We start from the raw sequence: 14,706 nt of genomic DNA on the forward strand, positions 1-14,706 counted from the left end.
TTTTTTGACATTTTGTCCTCAGCCCCCCATCTTTAAGTCCTGGTTCCGTCATGTGTCTATATATATATATATATATATATATATTAATATATATAACGCCCCAAAAAAATTGTATGCGTTTCTTATAAACAACCTCGTTGCTGCATATAGACCCTAGTAAAAGTTCTAATTATTTGCAAAACAATAATATCCAAAATATTCGGAAAGGTATAGACAAAAAATTAGATGTAATTATAAATTTTACAGGGTTTAAATGAGAAAATTAGAACAACCAAACAGAACAAAAACCATAAACTTCAAAACCTTGGATTAAAATATAAAAAATCCCTTAAGAAACCCTAACAACAAGGGTTAGGGTTTCGAATATATAGATCGGAAAGGGGAGCAATTGAACGACGGCCGTGCGCTGAAGGAGAGCTCAAGAGAACCCTAGAGAGCTCTGCGATCCCGCGAAAATGGGTATGAAACCCTAGATTTAGCGTTAAATTTCCGTAGAAAACCGTAGATTTTTCACTCGATCTTGCTTCGGTGATTGATTTTCGTGGCGTTGATGTTTTGGTTGCAGGTATCTCTAGGGATTCAATGCACAAGCGCCGCGCCACTGGCGGCAAGAAGAAGGCGTGGAGGAAGAAGAGAAAGTGAGCTTTTGTGCTTGTTTTAGTTGCTTCTCCTTTTGGCTTTGTGAGATTATGTTGTATTAGTGAAGAGATTATGGATTTTTAGCTTGGTAGTTCGGCTCTAGTTCTTACTTGTGGTTATGGTACATATCCGTTGATTTGTTTCTTGGTTATCGCTAATTGTTGGTGTTTTTGTTTGATTTATGATTTGTATCTTCTTTTTGTATGTTCAGGATTCTGGCATCATGAGTCAATGATCATCTGATTTGATTTAGGCGATTTAGTTGTTATGAAATGGAGTTTGTAGAATGTTTTAAGGAAATAATAAATAAGGTTTTTGCTGAAGATTGTTAATGTTTGTCATCTTTATATTGTGGCAAATTTCAGTTGTAGATCCTGATATGTTTTTTATTAGTCATTTGAATTTAAGAGTATTGTCTAGTATTTTATTGACTGTTGGTGGTCTCTGCAATTTTGATTTGCATTCATGTGGATTTATGTTTTTACTTTTAGAGTAAATGAATTTTGTTCTTGATATTATTGTGGATTGTTTTGTGTTTCTCTCATTTTGATGTTTAATTTACTAGTTCAGTCTGCATTGGATAATAATAAAACTTAATCTAGTGGTGTATTCTTTTTTTTTTTAATTGCCACATTCCTTTTGTTCACAGACTTCCAAAACTATTTTCTTAATTTTTTTTTTCTTCATTCGATTTTCCTTTAGGATGAGTGTCTCTTGCTGTTTGAGTTAATCTTTTGCCTATCTCATACATGTTTAGGGGCACGATAGTTGAATGAGGTTTGGTTTTTCTGTTTCACTTCACAGGTATGAATTGGGCCGGCAGCCAGCAAACACAAAGCTATCGAGCAACAAAACTGTGAGGAGAATCCGTGTGAGAGGAGGTAATGTCAAGTGGAGGGCTCTTAGGCTGGATACTGGGAATTATTCATGGGGCAGTGAGGCTGTCACTCGCAAGACCCGTGTCCTTGATGTGGTGTACAATGCCTCGAACAACGAGCTTGTGAGGACCCAGACTCTTGTCAAAAGTGCTATTGTACAGGTTGATGCCGCCCCCTTCAAGCAGTGGTACATCCAGCACTATGGTGTTGAGGTTGGGAGAAAGAAGAAGGCTCCTGCGACCTCTGCCAAGAAGGAAACAACTGAGGTAGGTTTTCACTGGGAGAACTTTTATTCTTCTATTAAGTTAAAACTTGTTGAGAGCAGTTTGATATAATATGTGCTAGAATATTTCATCTGAATGCCTTCATTGTGCAAGTGTTAGCGACCACTAAGTATCAAAATATTTCATATGTTTCTGTTTTTAGTGTTCATATGAAGTCTTTGAATATGGTCCTGGATCTTTTAAAGGTGCATGAATTAGTTCTTAAACACATCTCATATTGATGACGTATATATAAATATATTTTTATTTCCCTGGTGCTTGGGGAATCGGAAGAATTTTTAACAAGGGTTTTAGAAAGAATAATGCTGATCTTCTCTTTCTTGTTTGGTTCATTGTACTATTTTGTGGGGTAATTGGGGAATTGGTGGAATTTGAAACAATGGTTTTAGAAAGAATAATGCTGATCTTCTCTTTCTTGTTTGGCTCATTGTACTATTTTTGGTAGGGTAATTATGATTGTAAATTTGCAAATTTGTTTGTTAAAAAAGTTTAGGCTGCATTTAGGTCGAAGGAGAATAAGGTAAAGGTGAAGAAAGCTAGACTTCTTCTATAGAGAATAAGACAGATTAGCGGATGAATTAAAATGTACTTATATTTCTTTCCATGCATTATTTTCTAGCCTTTTAGTTTCTTTTTCCCCATTTGTGGAACACACATTGAGTTTCTTGAAAAATTTATATGCCTTGGATCCTTTTTAAGAGAATTATAATAGGCGTGCATGTAATCTGAGGATATTTTAGATTAATCACATGTGGGCCTTGTATTTCACTCCAACCACTTGAGGTCATGAACAATAAGGACTTTTGAAGGTACCTTTAGTACATATAATAGAAACTTGTGTTTAAAAGTGCCTTCACATATTGGTGACTGTTTACCTTCTAATTTGTTTAAGGTAGAAAGTATTTGTGGCTGTTGTGATGAGCAAAGCCGTGTTTGGTGTACTTTGACGCTGTCTGCTATTATTAACTTTAATCTTCTTACATGTATGTAGTTAATAAACATCCAGCAGAGTATATAATCATGTTATTCAGTGTTCTAACTAAGATTTTATTTAGCTTGTATTTTTGTTGGCTGTTAGCTATATCTCTAATTTTCTCCTAGCCATATGTGTTGGGTGGCTGTTGGTTTATTCATCTTGACTTTGATAGTGGTTGCTATGTATATTTCTAAGCGCGATAAATAATTTTGTAAGATTTGTATATATGTGCATTATGATGCATTAAGTTGTGTTTGTTTAATTTGAAATTTGACATTTCTTTCATATGAAGATATTTTCAAAGCTTCATGTTAAATATTGTTAACTTTCTTCTATGTCAACCATGGCAAACTTGTTATAGACTATTACTGCAGTTGATTTATTTGCTAGGCTTGAGTATGATCCTCCCTTATCTCCTTTTCTCAGAGGGTTTATCTTTGTTAGAGGCCAGTGTTTTGCAAGCAATCAATGCTTAACTTTCAATGCAACAGAACCCCAAAGCTAGTCTAGTCAACACATTAAAAGAAGTGCATCAGGTCAGGGTATTTGATTGGCTTCTTCATTTGTTGTAGACAAACTGAAAACTAAAATTTTAAATGAAACTATTGCATGGAATTGCAGGCCAAATCATTTCTAAAGTTCATTGCCTAACATGATTAATACTAACTTCATATCTTGTTTACACTCTTCCTCGTCTATAGATTCTCTACTGAAATCTTGTATGAATCATGCTGTAGCTTTAAATATTTGTGTTGAGATGGCTATGTTAAATTGGGAAGAGTTGAATCTACTGGTATTCTTACAGGCATTGCCAAGGCCTTCCAATCATTTAGATTTTGTTCCTGTTACAACATGAATATGAGTTTTTATTCATGTTTAGTCTGTTCCTCAACTGGTAAGAAACAAATCATTTGATTTTTGACTTGAATATTCTAGCTCCTATTTATATAAATTTAGACATTGTAACTATTAATCATTTGTGCTTGACTTAGCTAATGATTCTGAATTACATGTTTCATTTCACTAAGCTAAGTTCTTAGTTATAATTGTGATTCATGTTAATTTTTGTTTGCTATCCCTGTAGGATGGTGAAGCTGCTGCTGCTGAAGAGGAAACTAAGAAGAGCAACCACGTTCTCAGGAAGCTGGAGAAACGCCAGGAGGGTCGCACTCTCGATCCTCATATCGAGGAGCAATTTGGTGGTGGCAGGCTACTTGCTTGCATCTCATCCCGCCCAGGCCAATGTGGCAGAGCTGATGGGTAAAACATTCATTTTCTTTCCATCATTCCTTAAAGCAAAACCACAACTCCATTTCTCTTAGAGGAAGCAATACTCTTGTTCAAAACACCATTAGCTTATTTTGCAAACCCATCTGTAATTTGTAGATACATACTAGAAGGCAAGGAGCTCGAATTTTACATGAAGAAGATCCAGAGGAAGAAGGGCAAGGGTGGTGCTGGTGCTGCTTAAGTGAGCCTGCAGCTTGATATCAAGAATTTCACATTTAGTTTAAGATCATTTCTTGTAGTTTACAGTTTTTCTGAACAATTAATTTGGCATGATCCAGATTTTGCTATGACTTCCTCATTTAATGGTGTTATCATGTTGTGGTACCTTGAATGATATTCTCTAAGCTTTGTTTCAACTGAGAATTTTGTTGATCCGTGTTTTTATGTCTTTGTGAGAAATTAGGCACATATATATATGAATGTCTTTATACTAGAACTGTGGATTCCTCATGGTTTATAGAGAGAAATTGGGTAATGGAAACCATTGTCATTGAGGTTTTAATAATTCAATCTATTTAGTCATGTAGTTTACTTAAATTTAGAGATAAGTATTATTTCTATCTCTTTTGTTTTTTAAAAAAATTCAACAAATACTTACATCTGTTATCTCTCTTTCTTTTTTTTTTTGCTATTTGTTGGGAAAATCCTCACCCCACAAGTGCTTTTTTAAAAAAATTTTGGAAATTATTGTGGATTGTAAAATAAATAATACATACACACACACACACACACATATATATATATATATGGGCTCTTAAATTAATCAATATTTCAAAGGTGATAATAATAAGCTCCCCTGTTAAGTGGGGATTGAAGCATTTATTATAATCAAAACTCCACGTTATTATAAATTAATATAGTCATTAGCAGTGTTTAAAATTAAGAATCCAAGAATTAACACTAGAATTGAATGATTTCCAAAATGAAACATATGAAAAGTTATTTTCTTTTCCATAATAACCATAGCAAATAATAATCATACATATATATATATATATATATATATATATTCTCATTCACACAAACATAACTGTAGTACTCACTCATAAACCAGAAAGCAGCAACAGACAAGAGATTAAGAGACATTACAATAATAATAATAATAATAATAATAAAAAATTTCACTAATTAGTGGGCAGGCTTGAAGGAGAGGAGTTGTTTGGATTTGAGCCAGGGTTTGATGACGACCTCGGCATCGAACAACTTGCGGGCATGATGAGAATCCTCGGCGGCGATCTTGAGGTAGTACTTGGTCCCGGCCACCACCTGACTCTCCGCCGATATCACGCTCGAGAATGACACCAACGCCGCCGCGTTGCTCCCTCCCTTCACCCCTTTATCGTACTCCTCCACCGCGAACTTCCCCAGGCTCTGCACCATCTTGTTCGATTTCACGTTCTTGATCTCCGTTCGCCCTCCGACGATGCTCGCCGTTGCCGATGAGGCGATGGCGCAGAGGACGAGGAGGAGAACGGGAGCGAGACGTGAGGCCATGGTTAGAAACTTTTTACTATTTTTAAAATGATTGGTTAATTTTTTAAATCTGGGGATTTTGAGAAGAGGGCAGTGGGGGTAGTGGTCTATATATATTGGGATGTGTGGCACGTGTTTGGCACGTGAATAGCATGTGAGTGTCACGTGAGAAGGTACTGAACGACGTGTGCCGCGTCTTCTGTGTGGAGTTGGCGTGGACTGACTTGACTGGTAGTTAGAGACTCGCTGCCTTCCGTTACACTCCAGTACTTTTTTTAATGGGCCGGGTTGATTGGGCCTGGCCCGCCCAGTTACACCAGGAGTTGCATTAGTGATTTTAATAGTATGTTTGGAAGATTGTGAGTTATTTATTACACACAATTTTTGATGCAAAGTTATAATTTTAAATTTGTTTTTTGTAGTTATTGACTTGTAAAACTAGGCAACAAAACAAACAAACATCATCAGGGCTGTTTTTTTTATATATATATATATATATATATATATATAGGGTAAATGTAATCTATGGACAAAGAGACAGAAAGAAATTGGTGTGGAAAGAGTGAGTGCAAGCAGAATCAATAAATAATAACTAAAGCATTGTATTGGATTAAGAATGGAGTAAGATAGTGCTGAGTTGGTTTTATTAAAATTTTTTGAAATGTGCTAGTAAAAATTGGGTTGAATAAGTATGATTATTTGAGTTGAGTATTGTAGATGTGCACTGTTGAAATGAAGAGATGATCTTGAGCTATTGGATTAAAACACAAACGCCCGTAAAATTGAATTTAGGGATAAACATAGAAGACTCGCCCTCGTGTGTGTATATATATTAATTTTTTTAATTATTGTCATTTATGTTCTATAGTGATTGGCAATCTTTAATTCACACTCATGTCATCATTACAGTAAAGAAAACCACAAATTATATGGAAATTTAATTATTAGGTGGTTATGAAACACACTCCAATTTACGATAAACTATAAAATAGTACAGTATTTACATATAGTTTTAAATCAATTACTTAGCTTGAAAATTATCGAGTATTTTTCTTTTAATATGTTCTAAGGAAAGTACCTCTCCCACAAAACTACTAATTAGGGATTTATCAAAATTTGAAGATTTATAAAAATAAGAATGAAGTGCCTAAAGTCTCATTATTCTTTTTCCCTCATCCTAAATAATCAAAGCCGCTAATGGCTCTTAAACTTCAATCCAATTTAATTACTTTAGCTCCTAAACTATAAATTATTTTTTTATCCAATAATAATAGAAAATTATCATATTTCTTGTTAGAGTATAGGTCAAAGTAAATATAAATATAATTTAAATCAAATTACTATCAACTATTATCAAAGCTGATTTATTAAGAATTTACTTCTAATTTAACATTTTTAACTGGATTGTGATTTTTAATTCTTATATATAATGGGTGCATTGTTATCATGTAACAGTTGAATGTGCACGCATGGAAGTACTCTAGGGAAATCATAGCTCTACAAACAAGCAGCACGCCCAATTACTACATTCTTTCCTTCATGAGAGCAGAGAGCAGAAAGTCGAATTCACATCTCATTCGAGTGAAAGGGACTAGTATATCATTTGCCTTAGAGTCTTTTGGTTTATGTTAGAATTTTCCATACTCTCCTCTGAATCATTCAAGCACCACGCCCAACCGCTACATGCCTTCATCTTTCATGAGAACAGAGAGTCGAATTCATATCACACTCGAGTAAAAGAGACTAGCATATACCATTGGGCTAAGAGTCTTTTGATTTAGGTTAGAATTTTCCATACTCTCCTTTGAATCATTCAAGCACCACGCCCAACTGCTACATGCCTTCATCCTTCATGAGAGCAAAGTCGAATTCACATCTCACTCGAGTGAAAGGGACTAGTATATCATTGGGCTCAGAGTCTTTTGCTTTAGATTAGAATTTTCCATACTCTCCTCTTAAATCATTCCTGAAATTAGTTTCACTTTATTTTGTCCTTGTCCTCATGTTCAACCAAAGTCATGCATGGGCCATGCATCACTTGCCACTTAAAGACAAACCTAAATTCAGGAGCATCTTTGAAAATAGACTCGCATACAAATGAGTCATATTAGAATGGGACATATAAGAATGTGAGAGTCTAGCATAGTCACGTACTATTTTATCCATTAATAAAATTCACCAACTTGCACATATTAATTTAAAACATATCTAAGATTAATTATAAGTCTCTTGGAGGCTTTGACATGAAATGTCACCATTTGCTCATATGATAATTTGCCAATGAAGCAATTAGAAGAAAGAGACAAAAGTAATGAGAAGGTATTTTTAGTGATTACTGTATTGTAATACAATGTGTATATATTTATTTATTAACAAATATTCTAGTTACATTAAAAAACTACAATCAACAAGGATAGTTTTATAAAGCAATTATATCTTAAAAATTTATGATCAAGTCTCTAAAAAAAAAAAAATGGTTGAGAATGACTACTAGAAAGTTTTTTTTAAAATCTGTTGGTTGGCTTAAAATGTATTTAATTTATCAGAAAACGTGTTTCATTGTAGTTTGAATTGTACAACAAACTAATAGTGCTTATCTGTTTTGGTTTTCAAATTTTGGTTGCATGTTTTTTTTTATAACAATCATATTTTTCTTAGGATTACTTGTGTTTCAATTGGCTGAATATTCAGATTTTAAAAATAAACGATAAGATAAGCTTTTGGTTTTTACAAAGGACACATAATTTCTTCTTTCCTTGGGGTTTTCCTTTCTTTTTTGGCTTCTAGGTAATTGGTAGTTATTCCAACTCTTTGTCACTAGTGCACGTGTCTGGGGGTAGCTGTGTTAACCTTGGGGGGCGAACGACGATCTTGATTGCATCTCAGTAGTCCTGGAATTTAGCTTTCAGGGCAGTGGTATCCATGGCATAGCTTTCTATTTTCTCAACAATTTGAAAGGTAAAGTTAACTTCAATTATGGTTGTACAAACCACAAAGGCCCTTCTCGACTTGGCAAAACTGGAGCCTCCCGATGGCACCAATTACCGCAAATGGTCACAGAAATTGTTCATCTTCTTCTAGAAACTGGAGGTCGACTATGTCTCCTTCACATATCACCATGATGACCAACCACATACCATCTCCATCCCGGCTATGCCTGTCGCTACACCACCAACTAACTGAACCAAGAAGGTAGATGACGATGCTAGGGCTAAGTTTGAGAAGGACAATAAGACGATTTGCAGCCACCTCTTGAACCACATGACTGGCCCTCTCTTGGACTTGTTTATCAACCAAAGGTAAGCTATAACTATCTGGGATGCTATGGTGCAGATGATGCAAATAAGAAGTATGTGGTCGAAAAATGGCTGCAATTTAGATGGTGGATGAAAATCTATGATGGACCAAGTCCATGAGTACAAAACCTGTTGGCCAACGTCCTATCTGAGGGGATGAAGATGTGTGAGATACTACAGACCAATGTGCTGTTAGAGAAGTTTCCGCCATCCTAAAGTGACTACTGGAACCATCTCAAGTATAAGAAAAAGGGCCTTACCCTGCACACTGAGGAGGCGAATAGACTGAAAGATAAGCAAAACTCGATCTCCTCTATGTCTGTTAAAGCTAACTTGGTTGATTTTAGTTCAACACCGATGGATAGATCCAAAAAACAAAGGCAAGAAGGTGATGAAGGACAAGTCTCACAAGAAGGGTACGTCGTTCGAGGCATTGATGAGAAGATTCATAAGCCCAAGGTGACATGTTTTTACTACGGGAAGTAGGGACAAAAGGCCTACTAGTACTACATGCGCAAAGACTAATCTACGCAAGGCCAGAAGTCTAACAACCAAGCTGCTTCACAAGCCAACATCACTGAAAAGAAGACATCATTGTTGTTGTGGTCGTGGAGGCCAATCTGGTGGAGAAAAAGTCAGATTGGATTCTTGACATTGGGGCGTCCAGGCATTTTTGCAACAACAAGGAGATGTGCTACGAGTTCTAAGAGGCTATTGATGGGGAGTGTTTGTTCATGGGCAACTCCGCCACTGCTGGTGTACTCGGGAAAGGAAAGGTTCTTCTAAAACTCACTTCTGGCAAAACTCTTGTACTCAATGATGTTTTGCATGCTCTTTTCTTGCATAGGAACTTAGTGCCTGATAGTCTTCTAAATAGGGCTAGGCTGAAGATTGTGTTTGAGGCTGATAAGGTAATCATCACTAAAAATGGTATCTTTGTTGGTAAGAGGTATTTAGCTGATGGCCTTTTTACTTTGAACAATATTTCTGTTTCTGGTGTTAATGAAAATGTTTCTCATTCTGCTTATATTGTTGAGACTATTAATGTGTGACATGGTAGATTAGGACATGTGAATGTTGCATCCATTAAAAGACTTAAAAACTTGCATCTTATCAATGTCTTTAAGGCTAGTGATCATTTTAAATGTTCAGTTTGTATGGAAGCAAAATTTGCGAAAAAGCCTTTTAAACCTATCACATCTAGATGCACTGAATTGCCTGAATTGATACATTCTGAATTGGTAGATTTTAAAAACACTATGCATAGAGGTGACAAAAAAAATACTATATCTCTTTTGTAGATGAATTTTCCAGGTACACAAGAATTTATCTTTTAAAATCAAAAGATGAGGCCACTGAAATGTTTTTAAAATATAAAGCAAAAGCTGAAAACCAATTAGATAGAAAGATAAGAAAAATAAGGTCCGATGGAGGTGATGAGTATGGTACAAATTTTCTTAAAGAATTTTGTGAATTGCATGGCATCATACATGAAACTAGTGCACCATACACTCCACAACAAAATGACATAACAAAATGTATAAATAGAACTTTAAAGGAAATAATGAATGCCATGTTGTTGAGTTCTAGATTATCTGATAACATGTGGGGGGAAGCTGTGCTTTTGCTTGTTTTATTCTTAATATGTTCCCTCATAAGAAGCGGATAAGACACCCTGCGAGATGTTGAAGGGATTCGCACCTAACCTGAACTATTTGAAAGTGTGGGGGTGTTTAGCAAATGTTACATATCCGGTATTTAGAAACCCCAATATTGGACCAAAAATGTTTGATTGTGTTTTATTGGTTATACTCATAACAATGCAACTTATAGATTTATGTGCTTGACTGACAATTCTATTTGTGAGTCTAGAAATGCAGAATTCATTGACCATACATTTCCTATGGTCAAGGCTGTTGACACTTCCATTGGTACTTCAAATGTTGATTAGGTATCTGTCTCTTTTCTTTTTGCTTTTGAACCTGTTGGGTATGAACTAAGGAGAAGTAAGAGAAGAAAAACGGGAAAATTTTGGGGCATGATTTCTTATCTACATTCCTAGTAGGAAACCTAGATAAGATTAATGATCAATTTACATGCATGTTTTTAATTGATGAGGATCCTAAACGTACCAAGAAGCTTTAAGTTCAATAGATTGTAGTTTTTGGAAAGAAGCCATCAAAAGCGAGGTAGATTCTATTATTATGAACTATATATGGGATTTGGTAGAATTACCTATGGGCAACAAACCTATTAGGAGTAAATGGATCTTTAAGAAAAAGATTAGACCGAATGGTTCAATTGAGAAGTTCAAAGCTAGATTAGTGGTTGTGGGCTATACTCAAAAGCAAAGTAAGGATTATTTTGATACATATTCTCCTATAACTAAAATTACTGCCATTAGATTTTTGATTGCCCTTTCAGCAATTCAAGGCCTAATGATAAATCAAAAAGATGTGAAAACAGTCTTTCTTAATGGTGATCTAGAGGAGGAGATATACAAGGCACAACTCGAGGACTTTGTGATTCCCGATTACGAACACAAGGTATACAAACTTAAAAAATCTCTTTATGGGCTCAAACAAGCACCCGAGCAATGGTATGAAAAATTTGATCATACTTTGGTGAGTAATGGTTATAAAGTTAATGTATCTAATTCATGTGTTTTTTTACTCTAAATTGTTTGGGTCCCATTGTGTGATTATTTGCTTATATGTGGATGATATGCTTATTTTCCATACCAACTTGCATGTGATTAATGAGACCAAGTTTTTTTTTGTTTTCACATTTTGATATGAAAGATTTGGGTGAAGCTAATGTAATTTTTGGTGTCAAAATTAGAAAGACTAAAAATGGGTTTTCTTTAAACCAATCACACTATATTAAAAAAATGCTAAAGAGATTTGATTGCTTTGATGAGACACCAGAGAGAACATCTTATGATCCCATCATGTGTAAGAAAAAAAATAAAGGTGATAGTGTGTCTCAAGCTGAGTATGCAGAGGTCATTGGTAGTGTTATGTTTTTAATGAATTATAGTAGACCTGACATTGCATATGTTGTGAGCAAATTGGACAGTACATACATAACCCTAACAATGAGCATTGCAATGCACTTCATTATCTGTTGAGGTATCTTAAGGGTAGCATAGATTTGTGTTTGTACTTTAACAAATTTCCTGTAGTGTTAGAATGATATTGTGATGCAAACTAGGTGACGGACAATGACGAGGTGAGCTCTACGAGTGGATATGTGTTCACATTGGGTGGAGGAGCTGTTTTGTGAAAATTGGCCAAGTAAACATGCTTAGAACGCTCCACCATGGAATTTGAACTTATAGCTCTCGAGCTAGAGGGCCAAGAGGCCGAGTGGCTGAGAAACCTGTTGGGAGGCATGCCTTTGTGGGGATCATCTGCACTAATCTCCCTACATTGTAACTCACAAGCTGCCATTGGTATTGCCAAGAACTGTGTTTATAATGGTAAGAGGAGGCATATTCACATTAGACATGGTGCGGTTAAGCAACTATTAATGAATGGCATCATCTCCTTGGAATTTGTAAGATCCGAGTTGAACTTGGCAGATCCTATCACCAAAGGATTGACAAGGAGGACTATTCTTGAGTCATCAAGGGGAATAGATCTAAAACCCATAGAGTGAGTATATATTCTCTATCTCTAATCTTTATTGTGATTGTATCCATAGCCCTATGTGTTGGGTGGTCCTAGTGAGGACTTGATGTATGAGTTAATGACTTTGTGATGTATGAGTCTTATGGACTCTTAAAACTTCATAGCTCTTCCTTTGAGTGGTCTTTTGTGATATAGACTTGATGAAGTTATTTTATATGAGTGTGAAGGTGGGCCGCCTTCTATGAAAGAATAATGAGTTTTTTTAGAGCACTCATAAGAACTCAAGGTGAATGCTCATGGCCTTCAATAGCGCTTTGATAAATTGTATCGCAAAATAGCTTACATTAAGGAGTTAATACGTGTTGTGGGGGTCTCATCTTGAGCTTTTGAAAATTCAAGAATCATTTCACTTTCATTAGCTAAGTTGTTGCCTCATTTCACTATGTATTAATTCAATCGAAAGATATTTGATGTTTAAGTAATAAAATTCCTTCCATTACCCAGAAAATATTGTTTTTGACTAGTTAGACATTCGTGAGGGGTTGTTGGGAATGACTACTAGAAAGGTTTCTTCAAAATTTGTTGGTTTGCTTAAAACATGTTTAATTTATCAAAAAAACATGTCTCATTATGGTTTGAATTTTTCAACAAACTAAAAGTGCTTATCAGTTTTGATTTCACATTTTTTTTATAACAACCGGATTTTTCTCAGGATTACATGCATTTGAATTGGATGAATCATGAGTTGATCAACTATAAGCTTGTTATGAAATCATCAAAAATATATACTAGCTAAAACTTTGGTTATGACATCGGTAATTTGGGTAGAAACAGAGCCTTCACAAACAAACAAACATTGTTGGCATGTTTTATTTTAAAATGGTATAATACCAAGATTGTCACTTTACTTTTCTCTCTCTTCTTTTTTGGTCTCTAATTTTGAATTTATCCTATTTTTAGTTCCTCTACTATCTGAATTGGGTCAATCTAGTCCAAAACTCAATTGGTGTTAAGTTTCACCCTTTTTTTTTTTATTGACATGGCTTTCCTAAGATTAAATTATTATGGAAAGAATTAAAAAATAAAAACACAACTCCAACAAGGATGATTAGGTCTTCGATCCCATCCTCTTTGGAAAATCTAATCACATGTTCCCTTTCTCCATCCCTGATCTCCTCTTCCTCCATACACCTTATGCCCGAAGCACCAGTAACTAGCAGATGAAAACCACAAAGTTCAAAGTTTTTCATTTGTCAAATTGTGAAATTCTGGATTTTGTTATTGCTTCTATTCAATCGGAATTGTTAGGAAAAATTTCCCAATTATCCTCGAAGTTTATCAATTTTGAACTAGCTATGTTCTTGAATACATTGTTATATTTGTTCCAAAAAGAGTTTCCATTCAATGGAGTGTGCATTTACATCAATATGTTGTTGTTTTTGCTATTGTTGTAAATACATGATACTTTTGCATCTTCGCCATCAAGATGTGAATAATAAAATCAAAAAATTCAAGGCAAACTTTCCATGAGCTTATGTAGACATCATTTACCGAATTTGGAAATTTTATATAATATTAAAAAACACATACCAATTCTCCATTAATCCATACATCAAAAGAATAAACCATTCCTATACAAATTTCCCTAATTTTTGAAAACATGCACAAATTCAATCTAAAACTATAAAAATAGTTCTTCTTCCTTCCTGCTAGTTGTGGTCTATTTTGGAAAATTTATTCAAACAGAAATGGTTCTTCTTCCTTCATGTTAACTATGATCCATCATGAAGAATTTATTTAAGGGGACTGCTCAGATCATGAAGCTGGGACTGGTGCCCTATTCTGGGGTTATGATGGGGGCTGTGTGGAGGAGGACGGACACAATGATGGTGAGGTGTGTGGAGGAGGATAACTCAATGATGTAACCAAGGGAATGGGTGATTAGGTTTTTGGATTTCTTAGAGTTGTTTGTTTGTTTAAAAAAAATTTAATAATAATTTACTCGAAGGAAAAACCACATCAACAAAAGAAAATAACGATGGAACTAAGGCCGATTTAGCTTTGGACCTGATTGATAGTAATGGGATTGAAAAGGAATAAATTCAAAAATAGGGACCAAAACAGAAGAGAGAAATAAGTAAAGAGACTAATCCGGGTATTATACCATTTTAAAATATATGAGATTCATTTTGCACTTATAATTATAAAAGTCATAAAATTGATAAAAGAAAATCTATT

General features: G+C 34.9%; 2 protein-coding genes across 2 annotated transcripts; one reads left to right on the top strand and one right to left on the bottom strand.

Moving 5' to 3' along the window:
• The first annotated feature begins 326 nt into the window (after positions 1-326).
• LOC120270912 (40S ribosomal protein S8) lies at positions 327-4,439 on the top strand. Its single transcript, XM_039277990.1, has 5 exons — positions 327-459; positions 566-638; positions 1,444-1,783; positions 3,862-4,037; positions 4,164-4,439. The coding sequence occupies exons 1-5, from the start codon at positions 456-458 to the stop codon at positions 4,246-4,248; spliced, it is 678 nt and encodes a 225-aa protein (XP_039133924.1). The 5' UTR covers positions 327-455; the 3' UTR covers positions 4,249-4,439.
• Positions 4,440-5,046: 607 nt separating this feature from the next.
• LOC120270663 (cysteine proteinase inhibitor B-like) lies at positions 5,047-5,618 on the bottom strand. Its single transcript, XM_039277729.1, has one exon. The coding sequence runs from the start codon at positions 5,559-5,561 to the stop codon at positions 5,196-5,198; it is 366 nt and encodes a 121-aa protein (XP_039133663.1). The 5' UTR covers positions 5,562-5,618; the 3' UTR covers positions 5,047-5,195.
• Between the last annotated feature and the right edge of the window lie 9,088 nt (positions 5,619-14,706).

The sequence above is a fragment of the Dioscorea cayenensis genome, chromosome 10 (assembly GCF_009730915.1).
Source record: "Dioscorea cayenensis subsp. rotundata cultivar TDr96_F1 chromosome 10, TDr96_F1_v2_PseudoChromosome.rev07_lg8_w22 25.fasta, whole genome shotgun sequence".
Lineage (NCBI taxonomy): Eukaryota > Viridiplantae > Streptophyta > Magnoliopsida > Dioscoreales > Dioscoreaceae > Dioscorea > Dioscorea cayenensis.

What these genes read in the sequence shown, in the direction of transcription:
- LOC120270912 (XM_039277990.1), top strand. An exon ending in GCGTGGAGGAAGAAGAGAAA is followed by an intron (nt 639 to 1,443) that starts GTGAGCTTTTGT and finishes TTCACTTCACAG; the next exon opens with GTATGAATTGGGCCGGCAGC. An exon ending in CCAAGAAGGAAACAACTGAG is followed by an intron (nt 1,784 to 3,861) that starts GTAGGTTTTCAC and finishes CTATCCCTGTAG; the next exon opens with GATGGTGAAGCTGCTGCTGC.
- LOC120270663 (XM_039277729.1), bottom strand. Translation starts at nt 5,561, where the DNA reads ATGGCCTCACGTCTCGCTCCCGTTCTCCTCCTCGTCCTCTGCGCCATC.